The sequence below is a fragment of the Pristis pectinata genome, chromosome 30, assembly GCF_009764475.1.
Source record: "Pristis pectinata isolate sPriPec2 chromosome 30, sPriPec2.1.pri, whole genome shotgun sequence".
NCBI classification, from domain to species: Eukaryota; Metazoa; Chordata; class Chondrichthyes; order Rhinopristiformes; family Pristidae; genus Pristis; species Pristis pectinata.
Window position 1 is genome coordinate 3,147,446 of NC_067434.1, and position 23,436 is coordinate 3,170,881.

The 23,436-nt window shown below is 47.2% G+C and overlaps 1 protein-coding gene and 1 long non-coding RNA gene across 2 annotated transcripts in view; one reads left to right on the forward strand and one right to left on the reverse strand.

Moving 5' to 3' along the window:
- LOC127584768 (uncharacterized) overlaps positions 1 to 12,474 on the forward strand; it is a 67,362-nt gene extending 54,888 nt beyond the window's left edge. Inside the window, exon 3 of the long non-coding RNA XR_007958429.1 lies at positions 12,367 to 12,474. This is a non-coding gene — a long non-coding RNA (uncharacterized LOC127584768). The remainder of the gene's footprint in view (positions 1 to 12,366) is intronic.
- Positions 750 to 20,274, reverse strand: dnajc9 (DnaJ (Hsp40) homolog, subfamily C, member 9). The gene is made up of 6 exons (XM_052041694.1): positions 20,202 to 20,274; positions 18,568 to 18,775; positions 15,559 to 15,699; positions 14,448 to 14,702; positions 14,170 to 14,256; positions 750 to 1,466 (listed from the first exon to the last, which is right to left on the reverse strand). Exons 2-6 carry the CDS (start codon positions 18,745 to 18,747, stop codon positions 1,350 to 1,352), a joined length of 780 nt encoding a protein of 259 aa, XP_051897654.1. The 5' UTR covers positions 18,748 to 18,775; positions 20,202 to 20,274; the 3' UTR covers positions 750 to 1,349.
- Positions 20,275 to 23,436: the final 3,162 nt, after the last annotated feature.

The following is a 23,436-nucleotide window of genomic DNA, read 5'->3' on the forward strand; positions in this document are numbered from 1 at the left end:
GCACAGGACCACTGCCAAATGTTTCCGGAGCGCCTCAGCCACTCAGGAAGGCAGATGGGATCCGGCTGGCCCTACTCTTCCACCCTGCTCCACACCAACAGAACGTCAGATATGATCCATACTCTCCTTCACACTGCACATCGCTCCTTTAGCAGGCCAATTGCCAGCTTGTATTGGACCAAATCTTGCCCTAGCCCACACTGACATAGCCTGAGAATTAGATCCCAGGATATCTACAGTGTGCAGCACTCCTGAAACATCCCTTTCTCCATTAGATTGTGGGTGGGGGACCTTGTGCTCTTGAAACCCCCCAGCAGTTTTTATTACATCGCACAATGAAGTTTGGAACTTTAGTGTGAAGCAAATTCAGAGAGAATTTACTACTGTTCCCTCCATCCCTCACTGCCTCTCGCCCAAGTTCAGTGCCCATTTACAGGGATTCTATGGGGTGATTTATTACCTCTTAATGTGGCCGAAGTAGATCACACCACTGGCATCCCAGAGATAAGCAAAAATCACTGATCGAAGACAAAATCTGCCTGACTGCAACTTTCCCAGCCATCTCCAACAGTGCCCATCTTGCTTTAAGCTTCTTACAATTGTCCATTAAATGGAAGATCAGGGTAGAAACATTTATTACAAGTGATGTAAACAGTGATACCTCAAAAGAAAAGTTGTGTAAGAAAGTGTTGAATTGTGGAGCATTAACTTAATAAAATTAAACAATCAAAAGTCACACATCTGCCAGCTGTCAGTCAACACTCTTTATAGTTTTGCCAAACACTCAATAGTTACACTACAGGCCTGTAAGAGGCACTGAGGAACTGGGAAAGTCTGAACTGGAAGGATTTCCATTCCTGTGTGTGCCAATCAGTGTGCACAAGATAACTGACGTAACTTACTGCAGCAAATACTTTTACTTAATGTCACTGGAGAGATATGTCAGTTAAAAATCGGAGTTGGAGGGAGTGGGTGTCAATATAGGGTTCAGTGAAACAAGCTGTACATGATGAAGTATTATTTCATCAGAATGTTATCGACACTGAATTCCCATTTAAATAACAATCGCATCCAAAAAATAATTATATGTTTCCAGGAAATAGTTACTACAAAACAAGACCATCTGGTCAGGACCCTTCCCCTTTACATCCCGACAGACTTGCACCGTGGAGGGAGAATGGTTCAGTACAGATTACACAAGATAACAAAATTAGTGGGAAACAGTAATTCTCAGAAAGTCAAGATACATATCAACTGTCCAAGGCAGACATCAATACTGGCTCTTCACATCCGAGAACTCAGACTCCTGCTGCTGTGTGTGGACGTACGGCACCGTCACTGCTGCTCTCTTATTTCTTCCCTTTCTTGGCAACTTTTTTCCCACCTTTCTGAGGGGGTCCAGAGTACTTGGCTTCCATTGCAGCCAAGAAACTGTTCATCTCTTTCTCTCGGTCCTTCTGCTTCTTCTGAGGATATAAAGATACAAACAGTAACTCAGCTAATGCTCAAAAGATCTCCTCCAAATAAAACCTGCTCCCACACTAGTCCAGGTGGAATGTACGATGAGACAGGAATGTACAATTTTTATGACTGCCCTTGAGGTGATGGTGGTGATAGATGGTTAGATTCTCTCCTGCTCAAAGTCTGCTGGTGGCGATTGATGGACTCAGTCATAACTTGGCTTTGGTCCAGGCACTTTTCCATCTATTATTTACCACCCTTTAATAAGTCTTTTACAATACTGGCACAAGTTTAATCTTGATTTTTAACTGTTAAAATGACCACCAGATCTAAAGCCTCTGCTAATGGTAAAGGTATTCGAGACCAACCTACTTTGGAAGCTATTTCTAATCTGGATAGAAAGTTTGATCAGAGCTTTGCCGAGTTGAAGTCTATTTTAAAAGACTTTGAAGACAAACAAAATACTCTTATCCAGGAGAATGCCAAACAAATGCAATTAATTGCTGAACTCGACCAAGCTGGTGAAGAGCGAGATGCCAAACTCCGTTCACTTGAAAAAGCCTTAATTACTACGAAGCAAAACCTGGAAAAACAGCAGCCGAGGATCAGCGAGCTGCAAGGACGCAGCAGGAGGAAATAGTTAAGGATCATCAATTTTCCAGAGAACACCGAGACTGGTAACCCTACGGAATTCTTTTCTAATCTTTCAGTCGATGTGTTTGGTTCCGAAATGTTCCCTGTTCAGTCCATTCTGGATAGGGCTCACAGAGCATTAAGATCTAAACCTGCTCCGGATCAAAAACCTCGGCCAGTAATACTGAGATTCCATTATGTCAGGTGTCAAGGAGCTCCTGATTCGTACCGCTCGTAGACGTGCAACGATTCAATTTAAACAATGGAAGTTTCCAATAGTTGAAGATTACACCCCAGAAGTTGTGAAAGAAAGGCTGACCTACAAACCAATTATGGCTCGTCTCTATCACAGCAATTATCATCCTGCATTATTATTCCCAGCAAGGTTGAGAACTTCATTACCTGACAAATCTCACAAATGGTTTAAATCCATTCAAGAAGCCAAGAATTTTCTTTTGAATTAGCTTTTAATTTTAGAAGCTAAGAAATGCAGAAGAGACAGTGTTTTTCCTTTGATTTACTACCTACTTGTTTTATTATCTAATTAATTTTTAGATTTAAACCTCTTTTTTCTTCCTTTAATATTTTTCATGTTTTGTTTTAATAACAATTAAGAATTTAACAAAATGACTGATCGTTTGCTTTCTTTTCAAAATAATTATTAAAGCTTTTTTTTAATTGTCGGCTGTGAACGCCCTTTGGCTCTGTTTCAATCTCACAACTATCTTGAGTTCAATATCTCTGTTTGTATTATGTTGTTCAGTTTTAGACAAAACATGGGTGGTTTATGTATTTTTCAATTTGGACTACTGCCACCGATAGAACTGGGGTTAGTTCAATTAGAGGGAGGCTTTCTGGCTGCCTATTGGCCAGTTTTCGGGCTGTTGGGGGAGGGGCATGGGATTTTTTTGTTTTTTCTCTTCTGGACTAAACTACAAAGTTTTCTAAATTGTCGTTACATCTGCTTCCTCTTTGAACATTTTTTTTTACTTCTTCCTGTTGGTAAGACTCGGAAATACCAAGATTAACCCTTTACATACCATATGTTTTTTAATCTGTTAAAATGGATAAGGCTATTAATTTTATTTCATGGAATGTTAACGGTTTAAAAAATCCACTTAAACAAGAAGATTTTTAAAGTTTTTCATAGATTAAATGCTCAGATTATTTTCGTTCCGGAGACTCACATCAGGAAGAAAGATAATCAATGTTTTTTTTAGATTTTGGAGGGGTCAACAGTTCCATTCGAATTCACAAGCAAAGGTGAAAGGAGTTTCTATTTTTATAGACTCCTCAATTTCATTTGTCCATCATGAAACAATATCAGACCCAAATGGTAGATTTTTTATTAATTACTGGTTTGCTTCATAATAAAAAAGTTGTCATGGTTAATGTTCATGCACCCAGTGTAGATCATCCTGAATTTTTAAACTTCTGTTTGCATTTTTTCCTAATTTAAATGAATACACTGTAATTATGGGTGGAGATTTTAAGTGTTGTCTCATCCCTTTGATGGAGAGAGCTGTGTCAAATCCTGCACTTCCAAACAAATCCACTGTATTTATTAATTCCTTTTTAGTTGAATCTGGAATTTTAGATGCTTGGAGATTTCTACATCCAGATGATAAAGAATTTTCATTCTTTTCTCATGTCTACCATAACTACTTGAGGATTGATTTTTTTTAATTGATGCTAGACTAGCTCCACTTATTACGGACTGCAAATATGATGCAATTGCCATTTCTGATCATGCACCATTGACTTTATCAATTAAATTACCAGATGTATCCTTTGATGTCAGACAATGGCGATTTAATTCTCTATTACAACTCAGATTTTGTCCAATTTATTAAAGAACAGATTTCATTGTTTTTATCTAATTTTACTGAAGAAGTTTCCAGTGGGATAATATGGGATACTTTTAAAGCATATATCCGTGGTCAAATCATTTCATATTCCGCTGGTTTGAAAAAACGAACTAATAATGAATTACGTATATTGACAAGATTAAAGAAATCGATAAAAAATATTCTAATACTCCAAATCTGGAGCTCTTTAAAAAGAGAACAGAACTCCAATTACAACATAGTTTATTACTAACATCTTCAATTGAAAATCTACTACTTAAAAACAAAAGTCAATTTTATATAAATGGTGACAAATCCAGTAAATTATTGGCCAACCAATTGCGGGCTACTTTATCTAAACATCAGATTAATAAAATTCGTAAACCAGATGGTACCTACACTATAGATCATGTTCAAATCAACAAATCCTTTCAAGAATTTTATTCTTCTTTCTACCAATCAGAATCCCCTGAGGATCCTACTTTAATACATGAATTTTTAAGAGATCTGAAGATTCCCCAACTATCTTTAAATGAATGTTCTACATTAGATGCTCCCATTTCGGAGGAAGAAATAAAGAAAGTAATATTTTCAATGAATTCGGGTAAAGCACCTGGCCCTGATGGATATACAGCTGAATTTTTTAAATCCTTTTCTGATATTCTTGTTCCCTGGTTAGCCAAAATTTTTAAAGATGCCCTATCAGTGGGTAAACTACCACAATCTTTCTATGAAGCAACTATTTCTTTAATTCTTAAAAGGGATAAAGATCCCACTGATTGTGCATCTTATAGACCTATTTCTTTATTAAATGTAGATTCCAAAATATTTTCCAAAATATTGGCCTTTAGACTGGAAAAGGTTCTCCCACAAATTATCTCTGAAGACCAGACAGGATTTATTCAGAATCGTTATTTACATTTTAATATTAGGAGATTAATGAACATTATATATACCCCTTCATCCCAAATCCCAGAATGTGTTGTTTTACTAGATGCTGAAAAAGCGTTTGACAAGAGTCAAATGGGAATATCTATTCACTACACTTCAAAAATTTGATTTTAGCCCTAAATTTATATCTATGATTAAAATGATTTATTATACACCTATGGCTTCAATACTTACTAATAATCAAAGATCTCCTTTGTTTAGGCTTTTGAGGTACTAGACAAGGTTGCCCGTTAAGCCCTTTATTATTTGATATTGCTTTAGAACCTTTGGCTATTGCACTCCAGGACTCTTCAAATATATGTGGCATTACTTGCGGACAGAAGATTCATAAGATATCTATCAACGCAGATGACCTGTAACTTTATATTTCTAATCCAGACGAATCTATCCCCGCAGTACTATCACTACTAGATCAGTTTAGTGTTTTTTCTGGCTATAGATTAAATCTTAATAAGAGTGAACTTTTTCCATTGAATATGCAAACTGCAATTTATAGCCAATTACCTTTTAGATTGGTAACTATTTTATGTATTTAGGTGTTAAAATTACCAAGAAACATAAGGACTTATTTAAAGCTAATCTATTGCCTTTAATTGACCATGTTAAACAATTACTTACTAAATGGTCCCCACTGTCTCTATCATTGGTAGGCTGAATTAATGCGGTTAAGATGAATATTCTACCAAAATTTTTATATTTATTTCAAGCGATTCCAACTTTTGTCCTGAAATCTTCTTTTGACACTATTGATTCTAAAATTCTTTCATATATTTGGCAGAATAAAAACCCAAGATTAAGTAAGAAATATTTACAAAAACTAAAAAAGGATGGTGGTATGGCCTTACCTAACTTTAGATTATATTATTGGGCAATTAAGATCAGATATTTAATTTTCTGGATACAATATTTAGATGTAATTCAATGCTCCAATCAGTACTTGAATTTTCATTAGTTTCTATTTTAGGAGCTTCACTCCCTTTTGCACTTACCAAATTAAGTAAACATATGACTAACCCAGTTGTTAAACATACAATACGAATATGGTTTCAATTTCACAAATTTTTTGGATTGAATAAATTTAACCTGTCAAGTCCCATTCAATCTAATTTTTTCTTTCATCCATCCAGAGTTGACTCAGCTTTTTCCATATGGAAAAGGGAATAGTATGTTTTCGTCATTTATTCATTGATAACTGTTTTTCATCTTTTGAACAATTGTCTAACAAATACAATTTGCCTAGATCACACTTTTTTCGATATTTGCAGATTAGAAATTTCTTAAAAGCTACTATACCCTCTTTTCCCACACCTTACAAAACTGAAATTATGGAAAAAATGTTAGGTCTTAATCCTTATCAGAAGGGCTTGATAGCAATAATCTATGATTTAATTATGAAAATACGACCAGAATCATTGGACAAAATTAAGAATGAATAGGAAAGCGAACTCCAGACATCTTTACCTACAGAGACTTGGAAGAAAATTCTTCATTTAGTTAGTACATCTTCAATGTGTGCCAGACACACTTTGATGCAGTTTAAGGTAGTTCACAGGACCCATATGTCAAAAGATAAGTTAGCTCGTTTTTAATCACCATATAAATCCTATATGTGACAGATGTAAATTGAATGTGGCTTCTTTGACACATATGTTTTGGTCCTGCCCTCTTTTGGAAAAATATTGGAAAGACATTTTTAACATTATTTCAAATGTATTGAAGATTGATTTACAACCTCAGCCTAACACTGCAATTTTTGGATTACCAAGGATAGAGTCTGGCCATTTATCTGCTTCCGCTAACCGTATGATTGCCTTTGTTACATTAATGGCCAAACGATCCATTTTGCTTAAATAGAAGGATCCAATACCCCCTACTACTTTTCAATGGTTCTCTCAAACTATATCATGTTTACACTTGGAAAAAATTAGGAGTGGTACTGTCGATCCTTCGCTTAAATTTGAAGATATTTGGAGTCCATTTATTCAATATTTTCACATGATGTAGATCCCCTTTCAATAACTTTCCAACTTAGAGGAACGGAGCTGACAACATAATATTGCTCTGTTTCCACTGAGAAATTTTAGTCCAGTTTTTTTTTGTTGTTTGTTTTTTTTTGCAATTTTTCTGTTTAGTTTAGTTTATATTGTTTACAATTTTTCTTATTGATTTGGGGTTTTTTCCTCTCTTTTTTTAAAAATTTATATACTAAATCTTTTTCTTTCCTTTCATATTATATTCATTTACTAAGAGATTGTTGGATCTACAGATTTTTTATATTTTATTGTTCTTTATGATTATCTATACCATGATTGTTCTCCTGATCTCTTTGTATTACATGTACAAACATCGATTTTATATATCAATCTGTATTAATTTGAAAACTAATAAAAAGATTGAAAAAGAAAGATTCTCTCCTGCTGGAAATGGTGTTTGCCTGGTATCCAGGTGCTGCAAAATGTTACTTGGAACTTACCAGCCCAGGCCTAGGTCTCGTTGCAGGTGGGGATGGCTGCTTTATTTACGGAGGAGTTGCACATAGAATCGTTACTCAGCAGAATGTTCAATGATTTGATATGACTTTACCTGCCTTATATGGCAGCCTTCCAGACAACAAGGTCTTGTATTCTTTTAGCCACTTGACTATTTTCTAAGTCCATTCATGACATTTTACTGATCTGAATGCACAGACCTCTTTGGACTTTCACTAATTCAAGCTTTCATCATTTACAAGTACTGCTCTATTCCTTGTTAGTCCAAAGTGAAGACTTCCACTTTCCTACACTTGCAACTTTCCCCATCCATTCAGCCCATGATGTTGTGCTGAACTAATTAAATTCATGACACCCAATCTCTTTCGCCTGCACATGGTCAATATTCCTCCATTCTCTGCACATTCATGCGTCTGTCTAAGAGACTCTTAAACTCCTATCTGCCTCCGGCACCATCCCTGGCAGCACATTCCAGACACCCACCACTCTCTTTGTAAAATAAAACATGCCCCTCACATCTCCTTCCCCCCCTCACCTTAAATGCACACCTTCCAGTATTAGACACTTCGACCCTGGGGAGAAAGATCCCGGCTGTTTACCCTGTCTCTGCCTCTCATCATTTTATAAATTTCTATCAGCATTGAGAGCAAGGGAGTCAGAACTAACAGCGAATCCCCACTGCTTACAGTGGAGAAAACAAACAACACTGCTAGACTGGACTAAAAACAAAGTGTTGGATACACTCAGCAAGTCAGGCAGCGGCTTGGGAAAGGGAAAAGAATTAACATTTCAGGTCAAGGATCCTGTGACACATCTGCCTTGCTGCCTGACCTGCTGAGTGCTTCCAGCATTTTGCTTCGACAGCATTCGCTTTTTTTTAAAATAAGAATTTTTACTCCCTCCATGTCCCCAATTGAGCACCCACCCCCTGCTTATCACTGACACTGCAGCCAAAATCCTCCCTCTCATCCCTAACCTTCTGGCCATCGTCCCGTCACCACTCCTCCTACAGTCTGCCCTCTGACTGCCCCCAGCTCCAACAATAGCCCACCTGATCCTCTCCTCAGCAACCGTCGCACCACCAGCAACGGGAGATGGAGGAGGAAGCCCCTGATCTTCCTGCTCAAGTCATAAGAACGATACAGCAAACAAACAGGCCCTTCAGACCACGTCGGTCATCAGGTACCTATCTATGCTGATCCACTTACTGGCACTTAGTCTGGAGCCTGCTTTGCCTCAACAACTTAAGTGCGCGTCTAGATATTTAAGTATTGTGAGAATCGCGACCTCCACCACCCTCTCAGGCAGTGTGGTCCAGATTCCTACCACCCTCTGGGTGAAAAATTCTTCCTCACATCTCTTCTAACCTTTTAAGCCTTATCCTAAATCTGTGCAGTCGAGTTTAAATGGCACCACTATGGGGAAAAGTTTCTCACTGTCTACCCTATCTATGACCCTTGTGTCAGGTCCCCCTCCCACCAGCCCATCTGAAATGCTCTATCCCAGGCAACACCCTAGTGAATCTTCCTGGCAGCCTGTCCAGTGCCATTGCATCCTTCCTACAGAGTCTGGGTCTTCTTCCCATTCCTCTGGGTCTTTTCTTTTTAAGATGGCGGCACAACCGATGTTTGCGGCAGCCTCTCCTGGTGATTATGCAGTGCTTTTGTCCTTGAGTGAAGTGAGAGGAGTGAAAGGAAAGTGTGTGTATGACCGTCAGTTTCTTTTGGACATCCGTAACAAAGTCCTTTGTTATGAGGAACACCGGCTGAGTGTGCTGAGCGAGCTTGGACTGCTACGCTGAGTAGGCCCAAAGGAGTCCGCAGTCGTGCCTGGAATAGCACCGGTGAGGAAACATCGTAAGCGGTGCGACAGGAGGCGGAAGTGGGGCAAGCACGGAGGAGTGCACACTAGGCTAATCACTAATCCACACACGCCGGCAGTTCCTACAATCATGCTAGCAAATGTTTGTTCACTAGACAGCAAAATGGACTATATTAGACTTTGGAGAGCTTCCAAACGCAGCGTGAGGGATTGTTGTGTCTTCGTTTTTACAGAGACTTGGCTTAATCAAAACATTACAGACGCCATGAGTCAACTGGAGGGGTTAATACTCCATAGAGCAGACAGAGTAGCTTTGCTATCTGGTAAGCTCAGGGGAGGCGGCCTGGCTGTTTATATCAATAAATTGTGGTGCCAAGATGCCGAGGTGGTCTCTACACTCTGCTCACCACATGTAGAGCTCTTGACTGTGAAATGCCGACCCTTCTACTTGCCGCAGGAGTTGACGGTGATTATTATAGTGGCAGTTTATGTACCACCGAGTGCTAATGTGAAGGAGGCTCTGAATGAGCTCTACAACAATATCAGAGTGCAGCAGATGGCTCACCCTGATGCTTTCTTCATAGGAGCTGGAGATTTCACCAGGCAAACCTTCAGTCTGTTTTGCCAAGATTTTATCAGCATGTGGACTTTGCAACTAGGGGCAATAACACATTAGACCTGGTGTATACAAACATCATAAACTCATACAGAGTAGCCCCCCCTTCCCCATATTGGTAAGTCTGACCACCTAGCTGTCATGCTCACACCTGCATATAGACCTAGGGTGAAACAAGACAAGCCAGTGGTCAGAGAAGTTAAAATATGGCCACAGGAAGCAATTTCAGCATTGCAAGACTGTTTAGAAAGTACACAGTGGGGTATCTTTAAAGAGGCAGCAACATCTGACAATGTCATTGACTTGCAGGAAGACATAGAGACCGTCATTGGCTACATCAATAACTGCAGAGATGACGTGACTGTGGTCAAAGCCATCAAGGTGCGCGCCGATCAGAGACCTTGGTTGACTGGGGAAGTCTGTTCACTGTTGAGAGACCGTAATGCTGCATTTGAATCTGGGGACAATGCTGCATATAGATTAGCAAGGAAAGACTTGTCCCGGGGGATCAGGGAGGCGAAGAGGCTGTATGGACAGAAACTTAACAGCCACTTCACGAACAATAAAGATACACGTCGTTTGTGGCAGGGAGTTCAAACAATCACCGACTACAAGCTCCCCCCCGCGGATATGTCACAATGATCCCTCTTTACCAGATAAACAATGTTTTTATGCAGGTTTTGAGCAAACAACACCGTTCAGGCACAGATGCTTCCACCATCATCAAGAGACCAGGTACTTCAGCTGTCTACAGCTGGAGTGAGAAAGGCCTTCGCCAGCGTCAATCCACGGAAAGCTGCGGGGCCGGACAACATTCCTGGACGTGTTTTAAAGGATTGTGCAGAGCAGCTGAAGGATGTCTTTGCAGACATCTTCATATCTCGCTCAGCCAGGCAGCGGTGCCCACCTGCCTCAAAAGTGCCCTCAGTATCCCTGTCCCTAAAGCAAACGCAGCCTCCTGAATGACTCCGCCCTGTGGCCCTGACACCAATAATAATGAAATGCTTTGAGCGATTGGTCATGCAGCATATTAAGACCTGTTTCCCTGCAAACTTAGATCCCCTACAGTTTGCATATAGACTCAATCGATCCACAGAGGATGCAACCTCCACTTTGCTCCACCTCACACTGTCACATCTGGAGGGGAAGAATACATACGCCAGGATCCTCTTCATCAACTTCAGCTCAGCAGTTAACACGATCATTCCACAACAGCTGGTGGGAAAGCTGAGGCTGTTAGAGGTGGACACTGGCATTTGCAATTGGGTCCTCAAATTTCCTGACACAGCGGCAGCAGATAGTTAGAGTTGGCAGTCATACATCGGGAATCATCTCAGTGAGCACAGGCTCACCTCAAGGCTGCGCCCTGAGCCCTTTACTGTTAGGCTGCTCACACGACTGCATTGCTAGATTCAGCACCAACTACATCATTAAGTTTGCAGATGACACAATAGTGGTGGGTCTCGTCAGTGACAATGATGAGTCTGCATATAGGAGGGAGGTGGAGCAGCTAACAGTGTGGTGTAGATTCCACAATCTCGCCCACAATGTGGACAAAACAAAGGAGATGGTGATTGATTTTAGGAGGGCTGGCAAGCATGATCATACACCGCTGACTATTGATGGTACTGCTATGGAGAGGGTCAGCAACATTAAGTTCCTGGGGGTTCACCTAACGGATGATCTGACCTCCACTATTAACACTGCAGCCATTGTTAAAAAAGCCCAGCAGCAGCTTTACGCCCTCCGGAGACTCAGAAAGGCAGGCCTCCCTATTCCATACCTCATCACTTTTTACAGGGGCACCATTGAAAGCATCCTGACCTACTGCCTCACCTCCTGGTTTGGTAGCTGCAAGGCCTACGAACAACAGCAGCTCAGTAGGATGGTGAAGACAGCTGGCAGGATCATTGGTGCCCCTCTCCCCTTTTTGATGGAGATCTGTCAGCAACACTGCGTTCACAGCTACGGCCATCATTACGGACTTTCATCACCCTTCTCACAACCTGTTTTCCCTCCTGCCGTTGGGGAAGAGATATAGGAGCATCTGCTCTAGATCTAGTAGGATGCTGAACAGCTTTTCCCCCCACAAACAGTCAGGATCATAAATGGACTGTGTCCCCTTCCACTGACAAGCTCTCCCTCCACACACACGTACATACTCTCATCAATACAGAAACAGTTTGATAGTTAGTTACCTGATACGTTGAACTTCATCTCCAGCTGAATAAGCTCTTATTAATACAGAAACGCACTTTAACAGATATGAATATGAAACAGATATGAATATGTGGTGTTGATATGTTTTTAGTTTTGTTTTAGAGATGTTTTTGTAGACTACTTTAGATATTTATCGCTGTTCTTTTTGTTGCACTGATATGAGCTGGTGAGAAACAGTATTTTGTTTTTTTGTGTATGTAAATACTCAGAAAAATGACAATAAAGCAAATCTTGAATCTTGAGTGGGAACCAGAACTGTACACAACATTCTAACTGTGGCCTGACCAATGTTTTATAAGGTTGTACCCTCCCTACTCTTAAATTCTAGGCCCTGGATAATGGAGCAACTATCCTGCATGCCTTTTTCGCCACCTTATCTACCTGTGATGCCACCGTCAGGGATCCTTGGCCTTGCTCTACCCTTATTAGCATTGGAAAGGGTGCAGAGGAGATTTACCAGGATGCCGCCTGGATTAGTAAGTATGGATTATGCGGAGAGACTAAAGGAGCTAGGGCTGTTCTCATTGGAGAGGAGGAGGAGGATGAGGGGAGACATGATAGAGGTATAACAAGATATTGAGAGGAATAGAGTGGACAGCCAGTGCCTCTTTCCCAGGGCACCAATGCTCAAAACAAAAGGGCATGGCTTTAAGGTATTGGGTGGGAAGTTCAAGGGAGATGTCAGAGGGAGGTTTTTCACCCAGAGAGTGGTTTTTGCATGGAATGGGCTGCCTGGGGTAGTGGTGGAGGCTGATACATTGGACAAGTTCAAGAGATTGTTAGATAAGCATATGGAGGAATTTAAGATAGAGGGATATGTGGGAGGAAGGGGTTAGATAGTCCTAAGTGTGGTTTGAAGGTCGGCACAACATGGTGGGCCGAAGGGCCTGTATCGTGCTGTATTGTTCTATGGTTCTTATTATTCTTTCCAAAGTGCATCACAACGTGCACGTATCAAGTGGCATTTCACCTGCCATTGCCCTCCCACCTTACTAACTGATCAACATCATCTGCAAGCCTAAGCCTATCCTCCTCGCTACCAGCACCACCAATTTTTGTGTACCTACAAGCTTACTAATGACACCTCCTACATTCATATCCAAATCATTAATGTCTTGATGAATCAGTCAGGGTTCCACTGTCACTGGCCACAGGCTTCCAATTACAAAGACAACCCTCCACCATCACTCCCTGCCTCCTATTATAAAACCAGTTTTGGAACCAATCTTCCAACTTGCCCTGCACCCAATGGGCTTCAACCTTTTGGACCTGTCTCCTACGTGGGATCTCGTCAAAGGCTTTACTATATCACCCGCATGGCCCTCATCAACACATTTTGTGTTTGCTACCTCTCTGAAAAACTCAATTAAATGTGTTTGGCAGGATCTCGCCCGAAAAAATCCAAGTTGAATATCTTTGATGTACTCTGCCCAAGTACAGATTAATCCTGCCCCTCAGAGATGTGCCCAATAACTTCGCTGCCGCCGGTTAGACTCACAGACCTGTAATTACCTGGCTTATCCTTCTGCCTTTCTTGAATAAGGCTACCACACCAGCTGTCCATTTGGCACCTCACCTGAGGCCCCAGCAACCTCCTTCCTCACCTCCCATAGCTGCCTGTGATAATCTCATTAGGCCTTGGGGAGTTATCCACCTGTAAACCATGTAATAACTCTTCCTTTTTACTGATAACACATTCTAGAATTTCGTCATCTCCCCCTCTAAATTTTCCAACCAGCACGTCGTGAATGCCGATGAGAAGTATTCAGCTAAGATCTCACTCGCCTTCACCCTCTGGCCCCACGCACAGATTGCCATCTTGGTCCCGAATGGGCCCTATTCTTCCCCTGATTAACCTCCTGCCCTTCATATACGTACAAAATGCTTCTTTTTTTTTCCTTAATCTTATGTGACAGTGATATCTCTCACCCACTCTTTGCCCTCATGTTGCCACAGGTACAATTAGTTTGAGAGTCCATGAACATTGGGAGTACGAGCTGATTTAGATATCTTTAAAACTTAAAGGAGAAAATATGCTGTATATTAAAGAAAGGATTACAATTACAGGAGACAACCTCTGACCTAGGATATCAGGGTCCAAGTGTGTCACCAGTGCTGCCGTCTCACTTACCTGGATCAGTGATCGGAGAGAGTCGGCCCCGGTCTCCAGCCCCAACTCCAGTCTCGCCGCCTCTGCTTCTTTCGCTTCTTTGTCACTCTGACATGAAGAAGTGCATGATAAACATAAATTAACATGACAAAATAACCATAATATTAGTGCCAGTTGAGAGTCAAAAAAAGAAATAAATATAGAAATAGGAAATATATATTTCCTATTTCTAGATTTTATAACCGAATAGCTTGGAAAAATGAGCAGATTAATCACAAACAAAATATCTGTTTCCTTACCCGCCTCTTGCGGGCTCTCTGTTTACTTATGCTCTCTTTGGTAAACGCAGTGTATGCTGGAAGCTCTCGCGCCTTGATGGCGTTCTCTAGGATTTCTCGTATCCGCGATTCATCCCCAGTTGTTGCGCACAACACTGACTCCATGATGCTGTCCATGTCCCCCTTAAATTCCATATATGCCTGTTTTATATCCGTCATCTCCTCTTCAGATCCCTTGTACTTATCTTCAAAGTTCTTAATATCAGCAACTGTGACCTGGGCACAATAATTCAAGTATGGGAAGGTCACTCAGAAAACTGGCAGAAAAGTACAATGCAGCAAACCAAATCTAACTAAGCCTGCAGGAAGATATGCACGTGTAAGTACAGGTACCCAGAGCAGTGGCATATCACAGTACGATCAAGGCATTCAGACAGATATGGTAACCTGGTATCCTTGTGACTTTTGGTGGTGCCAGACTCCCAGAGCTTCTGGACTATTGGATGTTACTCCATGTTTCTGGACTATTGGATGTTATGCAAACCCACAAATTTCCATTTAATTTTGTTTTAAACTTGTAACACAGTGGTATATTATCCAGTGAGTTTAAAGGCAGTACAGAATAGAATCTGACAAGTTGCTGCTTATAAATTTCAAGATATCAAAACAAACAAAGATGCAAGCACTCTGGATCCTGGCTCTGGCCTCACACCCTGCTCACACTCACTGAGTGAGCCCGATACTAAAGCAACAGGATTTCTGAACAATCAATATGCGGGATTACTGTGTAATTCTCTCCTTCAGACATCCTTGTAAACTTGAGGTGAGAACAGAAATGCTGGAAACACTTAGCAGGTCAGACAGCAGCCGTGCAGGGAGCGGTAGTCTCAGTATTGCAGTTCAATGACCTTTCTGGTGAAATGGAATGTCATTGACCTCAAAGGGTGATTTGTCAAACGTTGTCTGACCTGCCAAGCACTTACAACATTTTCTGTGAAGGGCAACAGAGATAAGTCAGGTAATTACAGGCCAGTCAGTCTAATGGGAGTGATTTTTTTCCAACAATCACATCAGTTCCTGAGGTTCTTGATTTCAAGTCTCCCAAATTTCTTTGAGTCACTTTTGCCGGTACCTTTTTAAACAGAAGTCTCCAATACTCCTCCCAGTCACGATCCTGTGTTAAGACATCCGCTTCTTCATCGATGATACCCTGCTCATCATACACTGCGCGCTGCTCCTTGTCACTCAGAACAGTGTACGCTTTACCCAGGATCTGTTGGAAGCACAAGCAATAATTAACTTGCAAATCATAACCAGGACTTGGGGAGAGAACAGAGGATACATTCCAGTTGCTTTGGGAGGAGTTTGACCGCAGGAAGATTTCGGTTTAAGCTCAGGGATTGGGAGGACTCTGTTACTGGGGGGGGCTTCAGTCTCAGATACTGGGAGAGGTGGATGATTATAACTTCAGGGAGAATCAACTCCAGACGTGATGCTGGGAAAATGTGGGACTGTGGTGAGATTTTAGACCAAGAGCAAGCATTACTGGGAATGCCACTGTGGGGAGATTTCACCCTCCGGCTAGATGTGCCAAGAGACTTCAGTTTGTGATGCGATACTGGCAGGTGTCAGTGGAATGGGAAGGGGTGTATGAATTAGAATTGTAATAATGTTAATTACATAGACAATTCATCTAGAGGAGAGGCCATACCAGACCTCGTATTGGGAAAAGAGCCCGGCTAGGTGATTGGGAGTGGGAGAGCATTTGGGGAACAGTAATCACAACTCCTTAAATTTTAAGATGGTTATGGATAAGGATACAACTGGACCTTGGGGACTGTGCAAAACTGGGAGAAGGCAAATTATCAGACTGGAGCTGGGGAGAGTAGACTGGGAGTGGCTGTGATCAGGCAAGTCCACATCTGTCATGTGGGAGTTGTTTAAAGACCATCTGATCAGAATTCAGGACAGGCATGTTCCAGTAGGAAAGACAAGGATGGCAAAGTTCAGGAACTTTAGATGAAGAGAGATGTAGTAAATTTAGTCAAAAGCTAAAAGAAGCATAGTTTAGGAAGCTGAAATCAGACAGGGCCCTTAAGGAATATAAAGAAAGCAGGAAAGAACTCAAGCAGGGAATTAGGAGGGCCAAAAGGGCCATGAAATTGACTGAGGAAAATCCAAAGGCACTTTACATTATCAACAAAAGGGCAGCCAGAGAGAGAGTAGGACCACTCAGGGATAAAGGAGCCAGAAAATGAGGGCAAGGTAATATACGAGTAGCTTGCATTGGTATTCACCAAGGAAAAGGACATAGAGGATAATGAGCTCAGTGTGGGGTATGCTAACAATCTAGGGCATGTTGAGATCAAGAAGATGGTGGTTTTGAATCTATTGAAGAACATTACGGTGGGTAAGTCCCCAGGTCCTGATGGGATCTATCGCAGGTTCTTGAGAGAGGCAAGGAGATTGCTGGGGCCTTGACAAAGATTGTTGTATCCTCTCCAGCCACAGCTGAGTCCCAGAGGACTAGAGATTAATCAATGTCATTCCTTTGTCTGAGAAGGGCATAGGGATAATCCAGGAAATTATAGGCCAGCGAGCCTCACATCAGTTGTGGGGAAGCTTTCAGACAGAGTTCTTCGAGATAGGATTTACTCACCTTTGGAAAAGCATTGAGTTATTAGGGAGAGTCAGCACAGCTTTGTGTGGGGTAGGTCATGTCTAACAAACAAACTTGACTGAGTTTTTTGAGGAGGTGAAAAAGATGATTGATGAGTAGTAGATGTTGTCTACAAGGACTTTGGTAAGGCATTTGACAAGGTCCCTCATGATAGACTGATCAGGAAGATTAAGGCACAAAGGAACCATGGTGACTTGGTGGACTGGATTCAAAATTGGCCTGGCCATAGAGGATAGTGGTTGAGAGGTATTATTCTGGCTAGAGATCTGTGACCAGTGGTGTTCTGCAAAGATCAGTGCTGGGACCTCTGTTGTTTGTGACATATATAAATGACTTGGACGAAAATGTAGACAGGTGGGTTAGTAAGTTTGTGATGACACAAAAATTGGTGGAAATAGTGAAGAAGATTACCAAAGGATACAGCAGGATATAGATCAGTTGCAGATATAAGCAGAGAAATGGTAGATGGAGTTAAATCTGGGCAAGTGTGAGGTGTTGCACTTTGGGAGGTCAAAAATGTAAGGGGAACGTGTACAGTTAACAGCAGGACCCTTAGAAGCATTGATGTACAGAGGGATCTATGGGTCCAAATTCTTAGATCCCTGAAAGTGGCCGTACAAGTAGATAGGGTGCACAGGCAGCATGTGGTGTGCTTGCCTTCAATGGTTGGGGCACTTAGTGTAAGAGTCAGGAAGTCACATTGCAGCTGTATAAAACTTTGGTTAGGCTGCATTTGGAGTGTTGTGTGCAGTTCTGGTTGGCCCATTACAGGAAGGATGTGGAAACTTTGGAGAGGAGGTTCACCAGGATGTTGCCTGGATTATAGTGTTGGCTACAAGGTGAGGTTGGACAAAATTGGATTATTTTCTCTGGATCATCAGAGACTGAGGGGAGACCTGAGAGAGGTTTATAAAATCATGAGAGACATAGATAGGGTAGATAGTCTTCCCCACCTCCCCCCCCCCCCCCCCATCAAATGACGAGAGGGCATTGCTTTATGGTAAGAGGGAGAGTTTAAAGGAGATGTGCAAGGCAAGTATGTTTTTTGTTAAGAGTGGTGGCTGCCTGGTATGGGCTGTCGGGGGTAGTGGTGGAGGCAGACACGACAGCAGGGAATGGAGGGATACGGATCATCTGTAGGCAGATAGGGTTAGTTTAATTTGGCATCATGGTCGGCACAGACATCCTGGGCCAAAGGGCCTGTTCCTGTGCTGCACTGTTCTATAATTTGTTTCATTTTGTTCTAAAATAACCTGCATTGTATCCCGTTACCACAATGCAGCTGCGACTGGTCTAGGTGTCAATTAGTTCCCACAACATTGAACCAAACTCATAACACTGCGGCGACCAAGGTCTCTCATGATCTGTTTTATTCCCAAACAGCACCGAGATATTCAGATAACCTGCATCGCCCGGATAACAGACTGACACCGAGCTGAGTGTAACCTCGGCAGGACCTACCTGGAATTTCTGAGTGGCTGCTTCCTTCTCCGCCTCCGTCACCCTGTCCGGGTGAACCTGAAGAGAAACTTTCCGATATCCCCTGCGGATCTCTCCGTCGGAGGCCCCGGTCCGAACGCCCAGCACCCGGTACAGGTCTGAGGTGCCGAACAGCTGCTCACAGCGCTGCAGCAGCCCCATCGCCGGGCTGCTCCCTGCTCCCTGGCTCCTGTCACACAGGGGAGGGCAATGAGACAGCGGGAGGACACCGCGCCCTTCACCGCCGGAGGACGGACACGACCCGGCCCCGGGGAGGGGGTGCGGGAGCGATGCCCCCGGGCCGGGGGAAGCACCGGCGGGGAGCGGCCGGGCCCGGAGCCCGAGTGACGGGGGCCGCCGCGGGGCACCGGCCGCCCATCAACACCCGCACCCCCCCCCCACCCCACCACCCCCACCCCCCATCCCCCCGACCCGCCCAACAGAGCGGCGCCCCTCACCCCACCCCGACACCCCCCTTCACCTCACCCCCCCTCCCCCTCACCTCACCCCCCCACCCCACCCCCTCACCCCCGACACCCCCCTCCCCCTCACCCCCCACCCCACCCCCTCACCCCCGACACCCCCCTCCCCCTCACCCCCCACCCCACCCCCTCACCCCCGACACCCCCCTCCCCCTCACCCCCCACCCCCTCACCCCCAACACCCCCCTCCCCCTCACCCCCCACCCCACCCCCTCACCCCCGACACCCCCCTCCCCCTCACCCCCCACCCCACCCCCTCACCCCCGACACCCCCCTCCCCCTCACCCCCCACCCCACCCCCTCACCCCCGACACCCCCCTCCCCCTCACCCCCCACCCCACCCCCTCACCCCCGACACCCCCCTCCCCCTCACCCCCCACCCCCTCACCCCCAACACCCCCCTCCCCCTCACCCCCCACCCCCGACACCCCCCCACCCCCGACACCCCCTTCACCTCACCCCCCCCTCCCCCTCACCCCACCCCCGACACCCCCACCCCCCCTCCCCTCACCCCCCCAACCTCACCCTCATCCCCCCCTCACCCTCACCCCCCTCACCCTCACCCTCACCCCCACCCCCCCCTCACCCTCACCCTCACCCCCACCCCCCCCTCACCCTCACCCCCACCCCCCCCTCACCCTCACCCTCACCCCCACCCCCCCTCACCCCCCCCTCACCCTCACCCCCCCCTCACCCTCACCCCCACCCCCCCCTCACCCTCACCCCCCCCTCACCCTCACCCCCACCCCCCCCTCACCCTCACCCCCCCCTCACCCCCACCCCCCCTCACCCCCACCCCCCACTCACCCTCACCCCCACCCCCCCCTCACCCTCACCCCCCCCTCACCCTCACCCCCACCCCCCCTCACCCCCACCCCCCCCTCACCCCCACCCCCCCTCACCCTCACCCCCCCCTCACCCTCACCCCCCCCTCACCCTCACCCCCACCCCCCCTCACCCTCACCCCCACCCCCCCTCACCCTCACCCCCCCTCACCCTCACCCCCACCCCCCCTCACCCTCACCCCCCCCCCCCCTCACCCTCACCCCTCCCTCACCCTCACCCCCCCCCCCTCACCCTCACCCCCCCCTCCTCACCCTCACCCCCCCCCGGGCACCGACCCCACGGACTCACCTCCTCTCCCGACAATTTCCCGCCAGTCCAAATTTTCCCGCACGGAAGGACTTTACCGTGACCCGGAAATACGGATCACAGACGCGGGCCGGCAGCACTGCGCATGCGCGGTGTAGAGGGAATCGGAGGGGAGGGGGGGAGGGGGAGGGAGGGAGGGGGAGGGGGGGGAGGGGGAGGGGGGGGAGGGGGAGGGGGAGGGAGGGGGAGGGGGAGGGGGAGGGAGAGGGAGGGAGGGAGGGGGAGGGAGGGAGGGAGGGGGAGGGGGAGGGAGGGAGGGAGGGGGAGGGGGAGGGAGGGAGGGAGGGGGAGGGGGAGGGAGGGAGGGAGGGGGAGGGAGGGGGGGAGGGGGAGGGGGGGGAGGGGGAGGAGGGGGGGGGAGGGGGGGAGGGGGAGGGGGAGGGAGGGAGGGGGGGAGGGGGAGGGGGAGGGAGGGGGGGAGGGGGAGGAGGGGGGGAGGAGGGGGGGGGAGGAGGGGGGGGAGGAGGGGGGAGGGAGGAGAGGGGGAGGGGGGGAGGAGAGGGGGAGGGGGAGGGGGGAGGAGGGGGAGGGGGGGAGGAGGGGGAGGGGGAGGGGGGGAGGAGGGAGGGGGGAGGGGGGAGGGGGGGAGGAGGGAGGGGGGAGGGGGGAGGGGGGAGGGGGAGGGGAGGGGAGGGGGGGAGGGGAGGGGGGGAGGGGGAGGGGAGGGGGGCGAGGGGGAGGGAGGGGGGGAGGGGGAGGGGGAGGGAGGGGGGGAGGGGGGAGGGGGGGGGAGGGGGAGGGAGGGGGGGAGGAGGGGGAGGAGGAGGGGGAGGGGGGAGGAGGGGGAGGGGGAGGGGGGGAGGAGGGAGGGGGGAGGGGGGGAGGAGGGGAGGGGAGGGGGGGAGGGGGGGAGGGGGGGAGGGGAGGGGGGGAGGGGGAGGGTAGGGGGGGAGGGGGAGGGAGGGGGGGAGGGGGAGGGGGGGAGGGGGGGAGGGGGGAGGGGGGGAGGGGGAGGGGGGGGGAGGGGGGAGGGGGAGGGAGGGGGGGAGGGGGGAGGGAGGGGGGGAGGGAGGGGGGGAGGGGGGAGGGGGGGAGGGAGGGGGGGAGGGGGGAGAGGGGAGGGAGGAGGGGGAGAGGGAGGAGGGGGAGAGGGAGAAGGGGGAGGGGGAGAGGGAGGAGGGGGAGAGGGAGAAGGGGGAGGGGGAGATGGGAGTAGGAGGCTGGAGGGGAGGGGAAGAGGAGGGGGGAGGGGGAGGAGGGGGAGAGGGAGGGATGTGGGGGGAGGGAGGGGAGGAGAAGAGGGAGGGGGAGGGGGGAGGGAGGGGGGAGGGAGGGGGGAGGGGGAGGGGGGAGGGAGGGGGGAGGGAGGGGGGAGGGGGGAGGGGAGGGAGGAGGGGGAGAGGGAGGAGACGGGGAGGGGGAGGGGGGAGAGGGAGAAGGGGGAGGGGGAGATGGGAGTAGGAGGCTGGAGGGGAGGGGAAGAGGAGGGGGGAGGGGGAGGAGGGGGAGAGGGAGGGATGTGGGGGGAGGGAGGGGAGGAGAAGAGGGAGGGGGAGGGGGGGAGGGAGGGGGGAGGGGGAGGGGGGAGGGGGGGAGGGGAGGGAGGAGGGGGAGAGGGAGGAGACGGGGAGGGGGAGGGGGGAGAGGGAGAAGGGGGAGGGGGAGGGGAGTAGGAGGCTGGAGGGGAGGGGAAGAGGAAGGGGGAGGGGGAGGAGGGGGAGAGGGAGGGATGTGGGGGGAGGGAGGGGAGGAGAAGAGGGAGGGGGGAGGATGGAGGGGAAGAGAAGAGGGGGGAGGGGGGAGGGGGGAGGAGAAGAGGTGGGGAGGAGGCGGGGAGGAAGGGGGAGGGTGGTGGAGGAGGGGAGGGTGGAGGGGAAGGAGGTTGGGAGCGGAGGGGGAGGGGGAGGAGGGGCTGAGGACAGGGGAGGGGGGAGGAGGCGGGGAGGAAGGCGGGAGGGTGGTGGAAGGGGGAGAGGGAGGAGGGAAGGGGGGAGGCGGAGGAGGTTGGGAGCAGAGGGGGGAGGAGGGGAGGGGAGGAAGGGGAGGTGGTGGGGAGGAGTAGGGGAGGTGTGAGGTCGGGGAAAGATATTGGTGCTCTGGTTAAGAAAGAGAGAGAGGTGTATATCAGGTATAGGCAACTAGGAGCAAATGAGGTACTTGAAGAGTATAGAAAATGTAAGAAAACACTAAAAAAGGAAATCAGGAAGGTAGAAAGATGACATGAGGTTGCTTTGGCAGATAATGTGAAGGTAAACCCAAAGGGTTTCTGCAAGTATATTAAGAGTAAAAGGATAGTAAGGGACAAAATTGGTCTCCTGGACGATCAAAGTTGTTGTCTATGTGTTGAGCGTCAGGAGATGGGCGAGATCTTAAACAGTTTTTTTGCATCAGTATTTACTCAGAAAACTGGCATAGTGGATATGGAAGGAAGGGAAATAAGCAGAATTGTTATGGAACACATCGGAGAGGAGGAGGATGAGGGGACACATGATAGAGGTGTACAAAATAGTAAGAGGAATAGATAGAGTGGACAGCGAGCGCCTCTTTCCCAGGGCACCAATGCTCAATACTAGAGGGCATGGCTTTAAGGTTATCAGTGGGAAGTTCAAGGGAGATGTCAGAGGGAGGTTTTTCACCCAGAGAGTGGTTGGTGCATGGAATGCGCTGCCTGGGGTGGTGGTGGAGGCTGATATGTTGGTCAAGTTCAAGAGATTGTTAGATAAACATATGGAAGAATTTAGGATAGAGGGATATGTGGGAGGAAGGGGTTAGATAGTCTTTGGAGTGGTTTGAAGGTCGGCACTATATGGTGGGCTGAAGGGCCTGTATTGTGCTGTATTCTTCTGTGGTTCTTAACATATAGAGATTAAAGAGGAATGGGTGCTTGCTGCCTTACAGCGAATAAAGGTAGATAAATCCCCCAGGCCTGACATGATATTTTTTTGGACCTTGAGGGAGACTAGTGTAGAAATTGCAGGGGCCCTGACAGATATATTTAAAATGTCCTTAGCCACAGGTGCGGTGCTGGAGGGCTGGAGGGTAGCTCATGTTGTTCCATTGTTTGCAAAAGGCTCTAAAAGTAAACCAGGTAGTTACAGGCCGGAGAGCCTGACATCAGTGGTAGGTAAATTATTGGAAGGTGTTCTGAGAGATCGGATATACAAGTATTTGGACAGCCAAGGGTTGATTAAGGATAGTCAGCATGGCTTTGTGCGTGGTAGATCATGTTTAATGAATTTTGTAGAGTTTTTTGAGAAGGTTACCAAGAAAGTAGATG